Here is a 13,183-nt window from a genome sequence, read left to right as displayed (position 1 = left end):
GTGGTAAAAAGAGTGATGTCATTACAAAGTACAATTGGTCCCTCATAAACAAGCCCTCATATGGCACTGTAGGTGTAAAATTGAAACAGGAGGGCTATTATGTCAATTAAAAGGCAAAGGAGGAGGGGGGGAAATCGCTGCATTTTTTAAAGGGGGTTAAAACATAACTTGTAAAAATATTGAATATATTTTTTTCAGTTTTTTGACAATAATCCCCCCTCCCCCCCCAAAAAAAAAAAATTGGGGGTACACAACAAAAACTGCAGCATTTTGCTCCACATGCAATACATAGACCTTGTTTTTTTTTATTCTAGTTTTATATAATTAAAGCTTAAATCATATATATGTTGAAAAAGAAAAAAAAACAGTAGTTGAAATTTTGAGGCTCAAACCCAACACTAACCTCATTTTCTAACAGGCTTCTGGCAATAGTGAGAACAGCAAGCACGAAATTCTCAGAAAATCACAAGAACATTTGTCACAAGGTTAAACCAAGGGAAAACAATAACATTAACAGTGGAAAACAAAGCTGCACTTGCTGTTCTTTTTGAAGAAATTGGCTACAATATTCTATTAGAAAAATGGCATTAGCTCTGTAAGTAAAACAGTGTTTTCATCCAAAACTTTGTGGTCACTGCACTTAAAGGGGTATTTCCAGGCAAAACCTTTTTTTATATATATCAACTGGCTCCGGAAAGTTAAACAGATTTGTAAATTACTTCTATTAAAAAATCTTAATCCTTCCAATAGTTATTAGTTTCTGAAGTTTTCTGTCTAACTGCTCAATGATGATGTCACGTCCCGGGAGCTGTGCATGATGGGAGAATATCCCCATAGGAACTGCACAGCTCCCGGGACGTGAGTCATCAGAGAGCAGTTAGACAGAAAACAACAACTCAACTTCAGAAGCTAATAACTATTGGAAGGATTAAGATTTTTTAATAGAAGTAATTTACAAATCTGTTTAACTTTCCGGAGCCAGTTGATATATATAAAAAAAGTTTTGGCCTGGAATACCCCTTTAACTTTGGATCCAGAGCCCTGATCGCGTGTGTTTTATTAGTGTTAAAAGATCATGTTTAGGGTTTATTTCTCAGCTTTATAGCTCAGCAGACATTTAATAAAAATGTCGAGGCCGCCAGATAAGAGACAGGTATTTGTTTTCTGCATCTCGGACAATAATATAGAGCAGATAGGGTTCCTTTAAGGCCAATTTAACAGAAGTATAATAATAGGGGTGCACTTCTGTGTCCATATTTTGGCCACAGGAAGCTCATGTTACCTTTATGTAAAATTAGCCTAAATGTGACTTTACATACAATTTAAAATTAGCATCACATAAAACTAAAAAGATGAAGAGCAGGTTAAGTTACAGTGATGTCAGAAATTATTACTATGGCATATGTATTCATTCAAGAAAACACACACATTCTATTAAATCAAGTAATTTATTGATTTCTTATGATGTCTAAGGAGGCAAAGTGAGGGCTGGCTCCTCACCTTTGCACCCTACAAAATTTATTTTCTGCTCCTCAGTGTCAGGTCCCGCATGTACACACAAACAGAAAGTGCCCATCCCCCCCCCTCCCCTCATACATAGATTGCACAGACCTAACTCTGCTTTGCAAAGCTTTTCTTATGTCCTGTGCAGCCTAACAGGTTGCAGTTATGTTACTGCAATGCATCTAATTCATCTCATCTCCATAACAGTGACCTATGGGAGTGATCCACATCAGGGCTGGGTGTATAGTGGAGAACCCCAAAATGAGACAGGGACCTTGTCACTCAGATCCCAAGTACTTTATTGCACTTTAAGACTGTTCATTATGTTCCAGAACCTGCTCTGTGCTAGTGTGGTACAAGGCCCCTTCCAGCAATAGCGTTAATAATATTAAATAAAAAAAAAATATATAATAATTTGTCCTTTGTGATCCAGCGTGAATCCTGCCGCGGAGGATCCTGGGACTAGAAGCTGGAAATTTGTCTGGAGTCCTGAAAAGAAGGGAAGAAAAAACAAAAAAAAAAAGTAAAAAACACAAAAACCAAGCTACTGATGAGAAAATGGTAAAGTCTCTTAAGAAGGGTTTTGGCCCTGCATCTCTGAGTAGTTCATAGTTCCCACAATGGGAAGTGTCTTATCAGGGTCTGTCTAAATCATCGTCACTAGAAGAAGAATTCGCTGGCATCATAGGGTCATCAAGCAAAGACAAATGTTGCTGTGGGGGCTCATAGCCAGGTAAATCATCCCCAAATGAAGGTCCTTGAATTCTGCTAGCAGAAGCTGTATGCAGAGAATGAAATCGGGGTAATCCCATTCCTCCAAGTCCAGACTGGTGAAGCATTCCTCCACCTGCTGCTCCATACATAGCCCGCAGAGGATTTGCAGTGGGATCTGGTCGAGGGTCCCGGGAAAAGGAATGGGAGGAGTCCCCTGCTGTGTGTATTGAATGTGGCATTATTATCTTGGAAGGAGGACGTTTCTTCCTCTTTTTTGCAGATGTGGGAAGGTGTTGGGCATCAAATGTAGTCTCTGGCTGAGAAGACTAAAAAGAAAGACATAGATAATGAGCAACAGCATTATATAAAGCCTCAGTCTTGGAATCAGTCTTGCTTACATCTGCCACATTGCATTTACATAGCTCAGACGCGCCTCACTTTTTATTAAATAGCAGTAACAGCTAACAGAATGTCACTTTCTTATCTGTTGCCAAGGAGCAACTGTTCCTTTTAAGGGAAGGGTACGCAGCATATTTCACAGCCAGAAATCCGCTGTGCATGTTGCTATGACCAGGCCCCCCCCCCCGTAGCAGTTTGTGCAGACTGGTTTGGAGGCGAGACCGCATGGCAGTTATGTTTTTGGGCTCGGCCTGCCTCTAAACCTGCACACACAGGGCTGTGGCGGGGAAGCCCTGTGTCTCGTCATAGCAAAATGCGCAGCGGATTTTCCACTGCCCTGGGGATGCTGTGTATACACTGTGTGACCCTGTTATCAAACTGCCTTTGTTGTCAATAGTAACCAGAGTTCAGCTGTATTTCCTAAATTTCTTAGATAAAATGAAAGCTTGATGAAGAGTTGTGACTGGTTGCTGTGGGCAACAAAGTTTTGATAAATCTGCCTTAAACATACTAATAATACACAAAGTAAAAATCACAGCATATTCCTACCATAATCTCAGTCTCACTTTTTCTCACTACAGTTGGCTCCAGAAGTTTTCCCTAATTTTTCTGTATGGTCCAGGAACTCCCCCACTTGATCAAGTCAACCCCTCAGCCATTTACCAGCAGAAAAGGTGTTCTTAGCAGGATTTCTACAAGACTGTCTTAGAGATGCAGGCTGACAAAAGTAGATTTTTGTACTTTCCATAAACTCTCTTTCTATGAGCTTCTATTGGGGGGCCACAGGACCATGGGTATATGCTGCTTGCCACTAGAAGGCTGACACTAGACAAAAAACAAAAGAAAGTTGGCTCCTCCCAGCAGGATATACCCACCCACTGACTCTGAGCAACTCCATTTTGTCCCAAAGCAGAAGGAGCACCAACCAAGAGAGAACAGTCCAAACACAAACTCAGACAAAAAGGGAACCGACCACAAAAAAACAAACAAACAAAAAAAAAAAAAAACACCCTGCACCACCGGGGCGGAAGCTGGCTGGTCAAACAAAAACCAATGGGTGGGTGCTGTTTCCACCAATAGAAGCTCCGAGAAAGAGATTTTATGGCAAGTCCAAAAATCTACTTTTCTCAAGCGCTTCATTGGGGGACACAGGACCATGGGAGGCCCTAAAGCAGTCCCAGGGGAGGGAAGACCACATTCCTTGCAGCCCAGACCTGTGTCGGAGGACGCAAAGGTATGAACGCGGTAAAAGTATGCAAAGACGACCAAGTTGCCGCCTTGTAAACCTGCAGAGCCGAAGCCCCGTGGGGGAGGCCCCCACCGCGCAGGTGGAGTGAGCAGTCACTCGAAAGGAGGGCACCTGACCCTTGCAGCGATATGCCTCTGAAATGGCGGAGCGTATCCAGCGGGAGATAGTAGCCTTGGAAGCCGGAAGCCCCTTGCGCCGCCCATCGGGGAGCACAAACAGGGAGACATACTGCCGGAAAGAGGAAGTGACCGACAAACAGGTCCAAACCACCCGAACCAAGTCCAGCTTATGAAGCTGGCGCTCCCGCGTATGAGAAGGGGATGGGCAGAAAGAAGGCAACACGATCTCCTTGTTCAAGTGAAAAGGAAGTCACAACCTTGGGTTGACAAGAAGGCACCGGCCGAAGAACCACCTTGTCTTGGTGGATCACCAAAAAAGGGGAACGGCAAGAGAGGGCAGCCAATTCCAAGACGCGGTGAATGGACATGACTGCAACAAGGAGGGCCACCTTCCAGGAAAGGAAACAAAGGGAAACCTGATCCAGAGGCTCAAATGGAGTGCCCTGAAGAACATCCAAACTAAGGTTAGTGGGGAAACGGAATGGAGGGACCTCGTGAGCCACGCTCTGCAAAAAAGTGCAAACATGAAGGTCGGACGCAAGAGGGCGTTGAAAAAGGACAGAAAGCGCCGAAACCTGCCCCTTGATGGAACTGAGGGCAAGCTGCTTCTCCAGGCCAGATTGCAAAAAGGCCAAGAGATTCAGCAGAGAAAATTAGGTGGGAGAGAAAGAACGAGCTTCACACCAGCGGAAATAGGCCCGCCAGGTCCGCGTACCACACTCGAGGAAGCCTGTCCGGAGCCACCAAAATCGCCGAGACGCCCTCCCCCTTGAGCTTCCAATCAACCCTGGAAAGAAGCGGCGGAAAGAGGTAGGGAGAGTGAAGGGGGTCCAAAGGACCATGAGAGCACCAACTACTAGTGCCAGTGGATCCCGAGACCTGGACATGAAGGGACCACTCGCCCGACTCAGGAAGTCCGCCTCCCAATTGTCGATCCCAGGAATGTGAACTGCTAATATGGCTAGAACGTGAAGTTCCACCCAGAAGAGGATTTTCAACACCTCTCTCATGGTCGCCGAGCTGCGGGTGCCGCCCTGGTGTTGTCTGGCTGCACCCAGACTGGAAGGTCCCAAACAGGCGACTCCAGTGAAGAAGGCACCAGAAGATCGGCCGGTGTTTCAGGACGTTGATGGGGAGACTGGACTCAGACAGAGTCCAACGGCCCTGGACCGTTCGTTCCCGAAAGACACCCCAGCCGAGGAGACTCATTCGTGGTCAGGACCTGCCAATGGAGAGGCAAGAAGGAGTGACCCACCAAAGGAGGGGGCGGCGAACTCTGGGTTGGAGCCAGATACTGCGGTGGAGAGACTAGGGAGATTTGTCCCACCGAGATATGATGGCCCACTGAAGAGGACGGTACCAAAATTGCGCAAAAGGGACTGCTTCAATGGAGGCCACCATCTTGCCCAGAACTGACATGCAGGTGCGGACAGGACCCAGACCCGGCTGCCGGAGTAAGCGAATATCCGACAAGAGCTCCCAGAGCTTGTCCTCAGGAAGCGAAAGGTGAGTCACCACCGTGTCGAAGCGGATCCCGAGAAACACCAGGGATTGGGACGGAGACAGGTTGGATTTTGTGTGGTTGATGATCCAACTGAAACTGGAGAGGGTCTGTAGCGTGATGTTGAGGTGGACCCGATTCTGTTCCAGAGAGGGCTCTTTGATGAGTAGGTCGTCCAGATAGGGGAGGACCGAGACATCCAGATAGTGGAGGAGACCCACCGTAGCCAGTGTCTTGGTGAAAACCAGAGGAAAATGACACGCAGGAACAGCAAACCTGAGACAACGTTGGTGGGCCGGAAAAATAAGGATGTGTAGGTAGGCATCCCATATGTCCACAGAGGAGAGGAACTCCCCCGGATCCATGAAGGTAACTACTGACCGTAGGGATTACATCCGGAAATGCCAAAGCAGCACATGACAGTTCAAGTGTTTCAAATTTAGAATGGGACGAACTGAGCAGTCAGTCATTCTTGGGCACTACGAAGAGATTTGAGTAGAACCCCGAAAACCGTTCCCACGGAGGGACCTGCAAGATTATGTCCTGAGATAGGAGGGTGCAAAGGGACACCTGAAAAGCTGCAGCAAGAATGGGGGATCAAGGAGGGCAGGACCGGAAAAAAACTATCCTGTGGAATAGAAGAAAATTCTATTCGATAGCCCTGGGAAACGACCTCTCGAACCCAAGCATCCTGAACTTGCTAGAGTCAGATGTCCCGAAAGGACGGAGGCCTGCGAGTCCTGGATTTGGAAAAGGGGCGGTTGGAACAGGGCCGAGAAAAGGCAGAGGGGAAACTAACTGCAAGTTAACCTCTAATAGCCCAAAATCATAAGAGAGGTCTGCACCCGTGCCCCCAGCGCCTCCCCGGCCAGAAGCCCCCCTAAGTCAGAGAACATGGAGAGTGGGGGGAAGGGGAAACATACTCACCCCCTGAAGTCTTCTACCAGCTATGGCCTCCTGCCTTAAGCCAGACCGACCTGGCAAACAGGGGGAAATGGGGGACCCGGATCCAGGGTACACCACCAGGTGCTGGTTGGTGGTGAGGAGGGGTTAACTGTCCATCCAGCAATATACCGTGCCCCTAACTCGCAAGTGGGGGATCAGGCAGTGCCATGCTCCTGTCGCCCCAAGCTAGAGAAAACAAAAAAGGGAGAGAAAATCTAACTAGAAACTGAAACTGGGAAAATAACAAAAGAAATAAGACCAGTTCTGGAGAGCTTCCTGCTGACACACTAAGCTAAAACGGAGTTGCCCAGAGTCAGGGGGCGGGTATATCCTGCCAGCAGGAGCAGACTTACTTTAGTTTTTTTGCCTAGTGTCAGCCTCCTAGTAGCAAGCAGCATATACCCATGGTCCTGTGTCCCCCAATGAAGCGCTCAAGAAATACTGTTTTCATGATTCCTCCCCATTTACTTTCACCATTTATTTCTAAGATTAGTGTAGTATTATGTAGACTGGATTACATCAAAGAAAGATGATCCAGCACTTAACACAAACTTGCAGCTTTATTTGGATCCTTTTTAAAAGACTTCACACAGTAAAAAAGGTGAATTGAATATTACATTAATTTATACCTGTCTAGGACTACATCATGCAAGCATAAGCATTGTTGAAAATTTTAAGCGTCAAAGGGCTCGCCACCTTACCTTTTTACCATTGTGATGGTGGGATTGCTGCATAGTACCTAGTGCTGTTGAGGAAGATTTTGATTTCTTACTCTTTTTTTTGCGTTTCCTTCGGTCTTCCATATACTGTGAGCAAAAAATAAATAAATAAATAATAATAATTGGGCTTCATGAAAAGTAAATACACATCTACATAAGAATCCCTTACCAAGTCATTACATCCACAATGTTTGTTTTAAGAGAGTGTCAACTACACTCTCACCAAAGTACTTAAAGGGGTACTCCATGGCTACACAAAACATTAATGAATGGTCATTATGGATATTATTTACCACATTTTTATTCTACAATGAAAAGGCTGATGATTTAGGGTATTGTTCACACATTCAGGGTGGATTCTGATGATAATCCACTCAGTTCTGATGCAGATTGGTATGCAGTTCTGCAAACATATTAGCTCCACAGATATTAAGTGTAGCTTATCTGTAGCTTTTATGGATCATGTGAATAGGGCAAAATTAGTGCACATTTAGGGGGATATTTATCAAAACCTGTGCAGAGGAAACGTTTCCCAGTTGCCCATAGCAATCAATAAGATCACTTCTTTCATTTTTAAAGGCCTTTTTGAAAATTTAAGAATACATTTAGGTGCACTACTGTTATGACTAACCCTCAAACTGATAACATTGAGATATTAGCCAGTATATCCTTATATGAAGGACATACCTGAGCCCGCACTCCAACACCAAGGTTTCTCAAGTGGCACGGACCTAACACTAAACCTACCGATGCTGTATGGGAAATACCAGGGGCCAATGGGCAATTACAGCAGCATTAGGTCCGACTCATAGCCTGCTCCCAGTTACCTCCAGGATGGCTAAGAACATATACAGTGGGAGGAGGGAAGAAGGCTATGAGCCCCACCCAAGTAGGCTGATCTGTTGTTAGCCTTACAGGTGCACCTTAACCCCTTGGGGACGGAGCCCATTATGACCCTAAAGACGGGAGCATTTTTGGCATATCTGACCACTGCCACTTTAAGCATTAATAACTCTTGGATGCTTTTACTTATAAATTTGATTCCGAGATTGTTTTTTCATGACATATTCTACTTTATGTTAGTGGTAAATTTTCGGCGATACTTGCATCATTTCATAGTGAAAAATGCAAAAATTATGAAAAATTTGAAATTTTTTCATTTTTCTAATTTTGAAGCTCTCTACTTGTAAGGAAAATAGACATTCCAAATAAATTATATATTGATTCACATACACAATATGTCTACTTTAGGTTTCCATTATAAAGTTGACATGTTTTTACTTTTGGAAGACATCAGAGGGCTTCAAAGTTCAGCAGCAATTTTAAAATTTTTCAAAATCGGAATTTTTCAGGGACCAGTTCAGGTTTGAAGTGGATTTGAAGGGTCTTCTGGTTAGAAATACCCCATAAATGACCCCATTATAAAAACTGCACCCCTCAAAGTATCCAAAATGACATTCAGTAAGTGTGTTAACCCTTTAGGTGTTTCACAGGAATAGCAGCAAAGTGAAGGAGAAAATTCAAAATCTTCATTTTTTACACTGGCATGTTCTTGTAGACCCAGTTTTTAAATTTTTACAAGGGGTAAAAGGAAAAAAATCCTCTCAAAATTTGTAACCCAATTTCTCTCGAGTAAGGAAATACCTTATATGTGTATGTCAAGTGTTCGGCGGGCGCAGTGGAGGGCTCAGAAGGGAAGGAGCAACAATGGGATTTTGGATAGTGAGTTTTTCTGAAATGGTTTTTGGGGGGCATGTCCCATTTAGGAAGCCCCTATGGTGCCAGGACAGCAAACCCCCCACACTATTATGGAAACTACACCCCTCAAGGAACGTAACAAGGGGTACACTGAGCCTTAACACCCCACAGGTGTTTGACAACTTTTTGTTAAAGTCAGATGTGTAAATGAAAAAAAAAACAAAATTTGTAACCCCATTTCTTCTGAGTATGGAAATACCCCATGTTTGGACGTCAAGTGCACTGCGAGCGAACTACAATGCTTAGAAGAGAAGGAGCGCCATTGAACTTTTAGAGAGATAATGTGTTTGGAATGGAAGTCGGGGGCCATGTGCGTTTACAAAACCCCTGTGGTGCCAGAACAGTGGACCCCCCACATGTGACCCCATTTTGGAAACTACACCCCTCACAGAATTTAATAAGGGGTACAGTGAGTATTTACACCCCACTGGCGTTTGACAGATCTTTGGAACAGTGGGCTGTACAAATGAAGAATTACATTTTTCATTTTCACTGACCACTGATCCAAAAATCTGTCAAACACCTGTGGGGCGTAAATGCTCACTGTACCCCTTATTAAATTTCGTGAGGGGTGTAGTTTCCAAAATGGGGTCACATGTGGGTATTTATATGTAGTGTTTTACCCTTTATTTTGTGTTAGTGTAGTGTAGTGTTTTTAGGGTACATTCACACTGGCGGGTTACGGTGAGTTTCCGGCTAGGAATTTGCGCTGCGCCAAAAAATTTGACGCAGCTCATACTTGAAGCAGGAAACTTACTGTAAACCCGCCTATGTGAATGTACCCTGTACGTTCACATGGGGGGCAAACCTCCAGCTGTTTCAAAGCTACAACTCCCAGCATGTACTGACAGACCGTGCATGCTGGGAGTTGTAGTTTTGCAACAGCTGGAGGCACACTGGTTGGAAAACCTTCAGTTAGGTTCTGTTAGTTACCTAACTCAGTATTTTCCAACCAGTGTGCCTCCAGCTGTTGGAAAACTACAATTTCCAGCATGTACTGATCACAGGAGGGCATGCTGGGAGATGTAGTAATGCAACAGCTGGAGGTACGCAACTACAACTCCCAGCATGCCGAGACAGCTGTTTGCTGTTTGGGCATGCTGCAATTTGCAGTTTTGCAACATCTGGAGTGCTACAATTTGGAGACCACTGAACAGTGATTTCCAAACTGTGGACCTCCAGATGTTGCAAAACTACAACTCCCAGCATGCCCAGACAGCAAACAGCTGTGTGGGCATGCTAGGAGTTGTAGTTTTGCAAGATCTAGACGGGGAGACTGTGAGACAGACAACATATCATCCTACTTGGGTGGGGCTCATAGCCTCCTTCCCTCCTCCCACTGTATATATGTGCTTAGCCACACTGGAGTTAACCTGGGAGCAGGCTGTGAGTCGGACCTAATGCTGCTGTAATTGCCCACTAGCCCCTGGTATTGCCCATAAGGCACAGGTAAGTTTAGTGTTAGGTCCCGTGCCACTGGAGAAACCTTGGCATTGGTGTGCAGGCCCAGGTATGTCCTTCATATAAGGATATACTGGCTAATGTCTCTATTTTAACATCATTTTGAGGGTTAGTCATATGTTACGGTCTACATCTACCACAGTAGTGCACCTAAATTTATGTATTGCTCTATATGTTACACATAAACACTTCATCTGGTGTAGGATGCCATTGTAGTACTTGAAGTCTGATGCAGGCATCCCCCATTGCATGGATTTTATGCTGGGGATCGGCTTCACAACAGACCACAAGGACAGGATCTGCTCCCCCAGCATAAATGCACAACTGCATTTGGGGTGGAGCATTTCCTGCCATTTTCTTTTTGTGAAAATTAAAGAAGCAATCTGATTGGTTGCTATGGGCAACTGTCAACGTTTCCTCAGCACAGGTTTTGATAAATCTCCCCCTTAGTCCAGAATTAGGAACAGAATTTCCCCATAAATCCTATTAGAATCCACAACATATGAATATGGCCTTATAGGCATCACCAAAAATTGTGATGTGCACTGGAGCGGAACTGAAGGCATCTAAAATATCATTCCTGAAAACCATACACTGCTGTTTTCTATTAATAAAGCTCCTTTTAGAACATGCCAATTGCTCTTGCATGCATAAACCAATATAATCAAAACCGATATGTACAATATAAACCTAGAAAAGTCTTACTGCTAAAAAGCGAGGATCCACAATATAGTCAGGATGTCTATGGAGCCACTCATGCAACTGACAACGTTTTGGGGCTTCCTCTCCAAGCAGCACAGTGCCATCCCTCTGATTTACAACTGGTATTCGAGCATCCATATCTAGATCCATCTGAAATAGAATAAGTTGGTGGCTAGAGAATTTATAGTTCTCTAATAAGTAAAGAAATAATAGTTGCCCAGTGTCACCACCTGCACACTTGAGTCACACACACACACACACACACACAAAAAACAACAACATCATCACTTGCAAATGTACCGAACCTTGTCCGTTTTTGTCAGGGTATTCTGTGATAGAGAGCTTATCATTTTGTTCACCACTGAAGAAGGGGTCAGGATATCACCTATGTGTACCCCGAAACGCGTTTGGTTTTATTTTGTTTTATTGTTGCGCTGAGTTCATACCAATGTGCGGTTCACCTGCGTCTTTTTCTGCGATCTAAAGATTTATTGGGATTCCTCCATTTGCAAAGAGGTTATAGCACAGACTATTACTATCTATCCCACTAAGTCTGCCATACCATAAATAGGTGGCAGAAGGACTACAACAACTAGCAGACCTTACAAACACTTGCATTGAAGCGAAAGAGACCAGCGATACCTGTGTCAACACATCTGACTTACACCATCCCGTCTAGAGTCTTGGGTGGACACCCTCCGGTACATCCCAGGTGCCTGATACCACCAGAGGTCAGCTAACCTGCAATCAGCTGACCGTTTACACCCACGTCACCGGATGCAAGCAGCGGCAGCGCTGACCGAGAGCGGGAAGGATAGACTGGAGGAACGGCTTCCTTATAGCGGCTAGACTCCGGTACGTGGGTGTCGCCGCTCCAGAAACAGAGAACCACCTCACCGGTGTTACACCTCCATAGATATCCAGGAGTGGTGAGTGGCACCAAGTGCCAAATCTTTCTTTCTGACAGGATCGCTGAACTTGGACATGTCTCTTTAGTTTGGATACATTCTTTCTTTACAGACTTGGATTTATTTTCTTACAGTTTTTGGCTATATGAACATTATTTTACAGGATCATACACTTATAGGATCAGATAAATTTTTTCCTCCACAGGATAAACTGAACTTAAATATACATAGTTTGGCAATAATACATTTGGGACAAAATATCATTTGTGCTTACAATTTTTATCTACAGATATTGAGTTTATGAGATAGTTATCTATTTTAGGTGGACTGCATTAGTAGTTGTATTTTGTATTATCTGTATTAATTATTTGTATTGTACTGATTATTGGTATTCAGGAGTTGGCCTATCAACCACAAGGGCCCTGTGGGGGCAGATCTCCAGAGAATATCCTATTTTATCTATATATATCTACATTATTTTTAGTAATATATTAAACAGTTGATTTTATATAATTGGCTGGCAATTTATTATATAGTACCAAATGTCTACTGCAAATTCACCATAGGTGATAAGACACTGAGGACTAAGGGTTTTCCATATTCTGTGATATACTTTGTCGTACTGGTTGGCCAGTTCCCTGACTACTACATAAGTAGGGTGGGGATTTCTGATGTGCTTGTAGCACAAGTTACAGTCAAATAAGTTCAATATATGTCCACTTACAAGTTAATATGAGAATAACACAATAACATGGAAAAACAAAACACACAGCATTTACACTCATGCCTATTCACTCTGTTGTATAGCACTATATGTGATCAAATTCTTATTTGAGGGTTTACTGTAGTAAACAAAAAAACACACTAACCTGTGCCAGCTTCTTTTTACTTTTCTTCTTATGGACATGCGGTACAGATTCCACTGCTCCATTACCTAGAAGCTTGTGTTTCTGAAACTTTATTTTTAGCCCTTCTTCCTAGATGAGCAAACAAAGAATATAGGCTTGATACAATATACTACACAAGAGAGGATCACATCCTATTTTCCTTTTGCGTACAAGTACATGACTTGTCTGTCACATCTTGGCAGGCAGGCAATGCCCTCCCAGCCAATCACTGGCTGCACTGTCTGGCAGCCAGTGACTGGCTGAATCGGCACAGTAAGGATGGTGGCAGCAGGGAATTGGACAGGTTACTATAATTTT

General features: G+C 43.9%; 1 protein-coding gene across 5 annotated transcripts in view; it reads right to left on the bottom strand.

Annotated features, from left to right (window-relative positions):
• Positions 1–999: 999 nt before the first annotated feature.
• The window catches only part of CHD8 (chromodomain helicase DNA binding protein 8), a 144,025-nt gene continuing 131,841 nt past the window's right edge, over positions 1,000–13,183 (bottom strand). For all 5 annotated transcript variants that reach the window (XM_056527805.1, XM_056527786.1, XM_056527769.1 and 2 more), the window contains exons 35-38: positions 12,848–12,955; positions 11,074–11,220; positions 7,132–7,236; positions 1,000–2,543 (exon numbers count right to left, since the gene is read on the bottom strand). In XM_056527805.1, the coding sequence (XP_056383780.1) occupies positions 2,139–2,543; positions 7,132–7,236; positions 11,074–11,220; positions 12,848–12,955 (765 nt within the window). In that variant the 3' untranslated portion in view covers positions 1,000–2,138. The remainder of the gene's footprint in view (positions 2,544–7,131; positions 7,237–11,073; positions 11,221–12,847; positions 12,956–13,183) is intronic.

The sequence above is a fragment of the Hyla sarda genome, chromosome 1 (genome assembly GCF_029499605.1).
Source record: "Hyla sarda isolate aHylSar1 chromosome 1, aHylSar1.hap1, whole genome shotgun sequence".
NCBI lineage: Eukaryota > Metazoa > Chordata > Amphibia > Anura > Hylidae > Hyla > Hyla sarda.
This window is presented reverse-complemented; position numbering and strand designations above follow the sequence as displayed.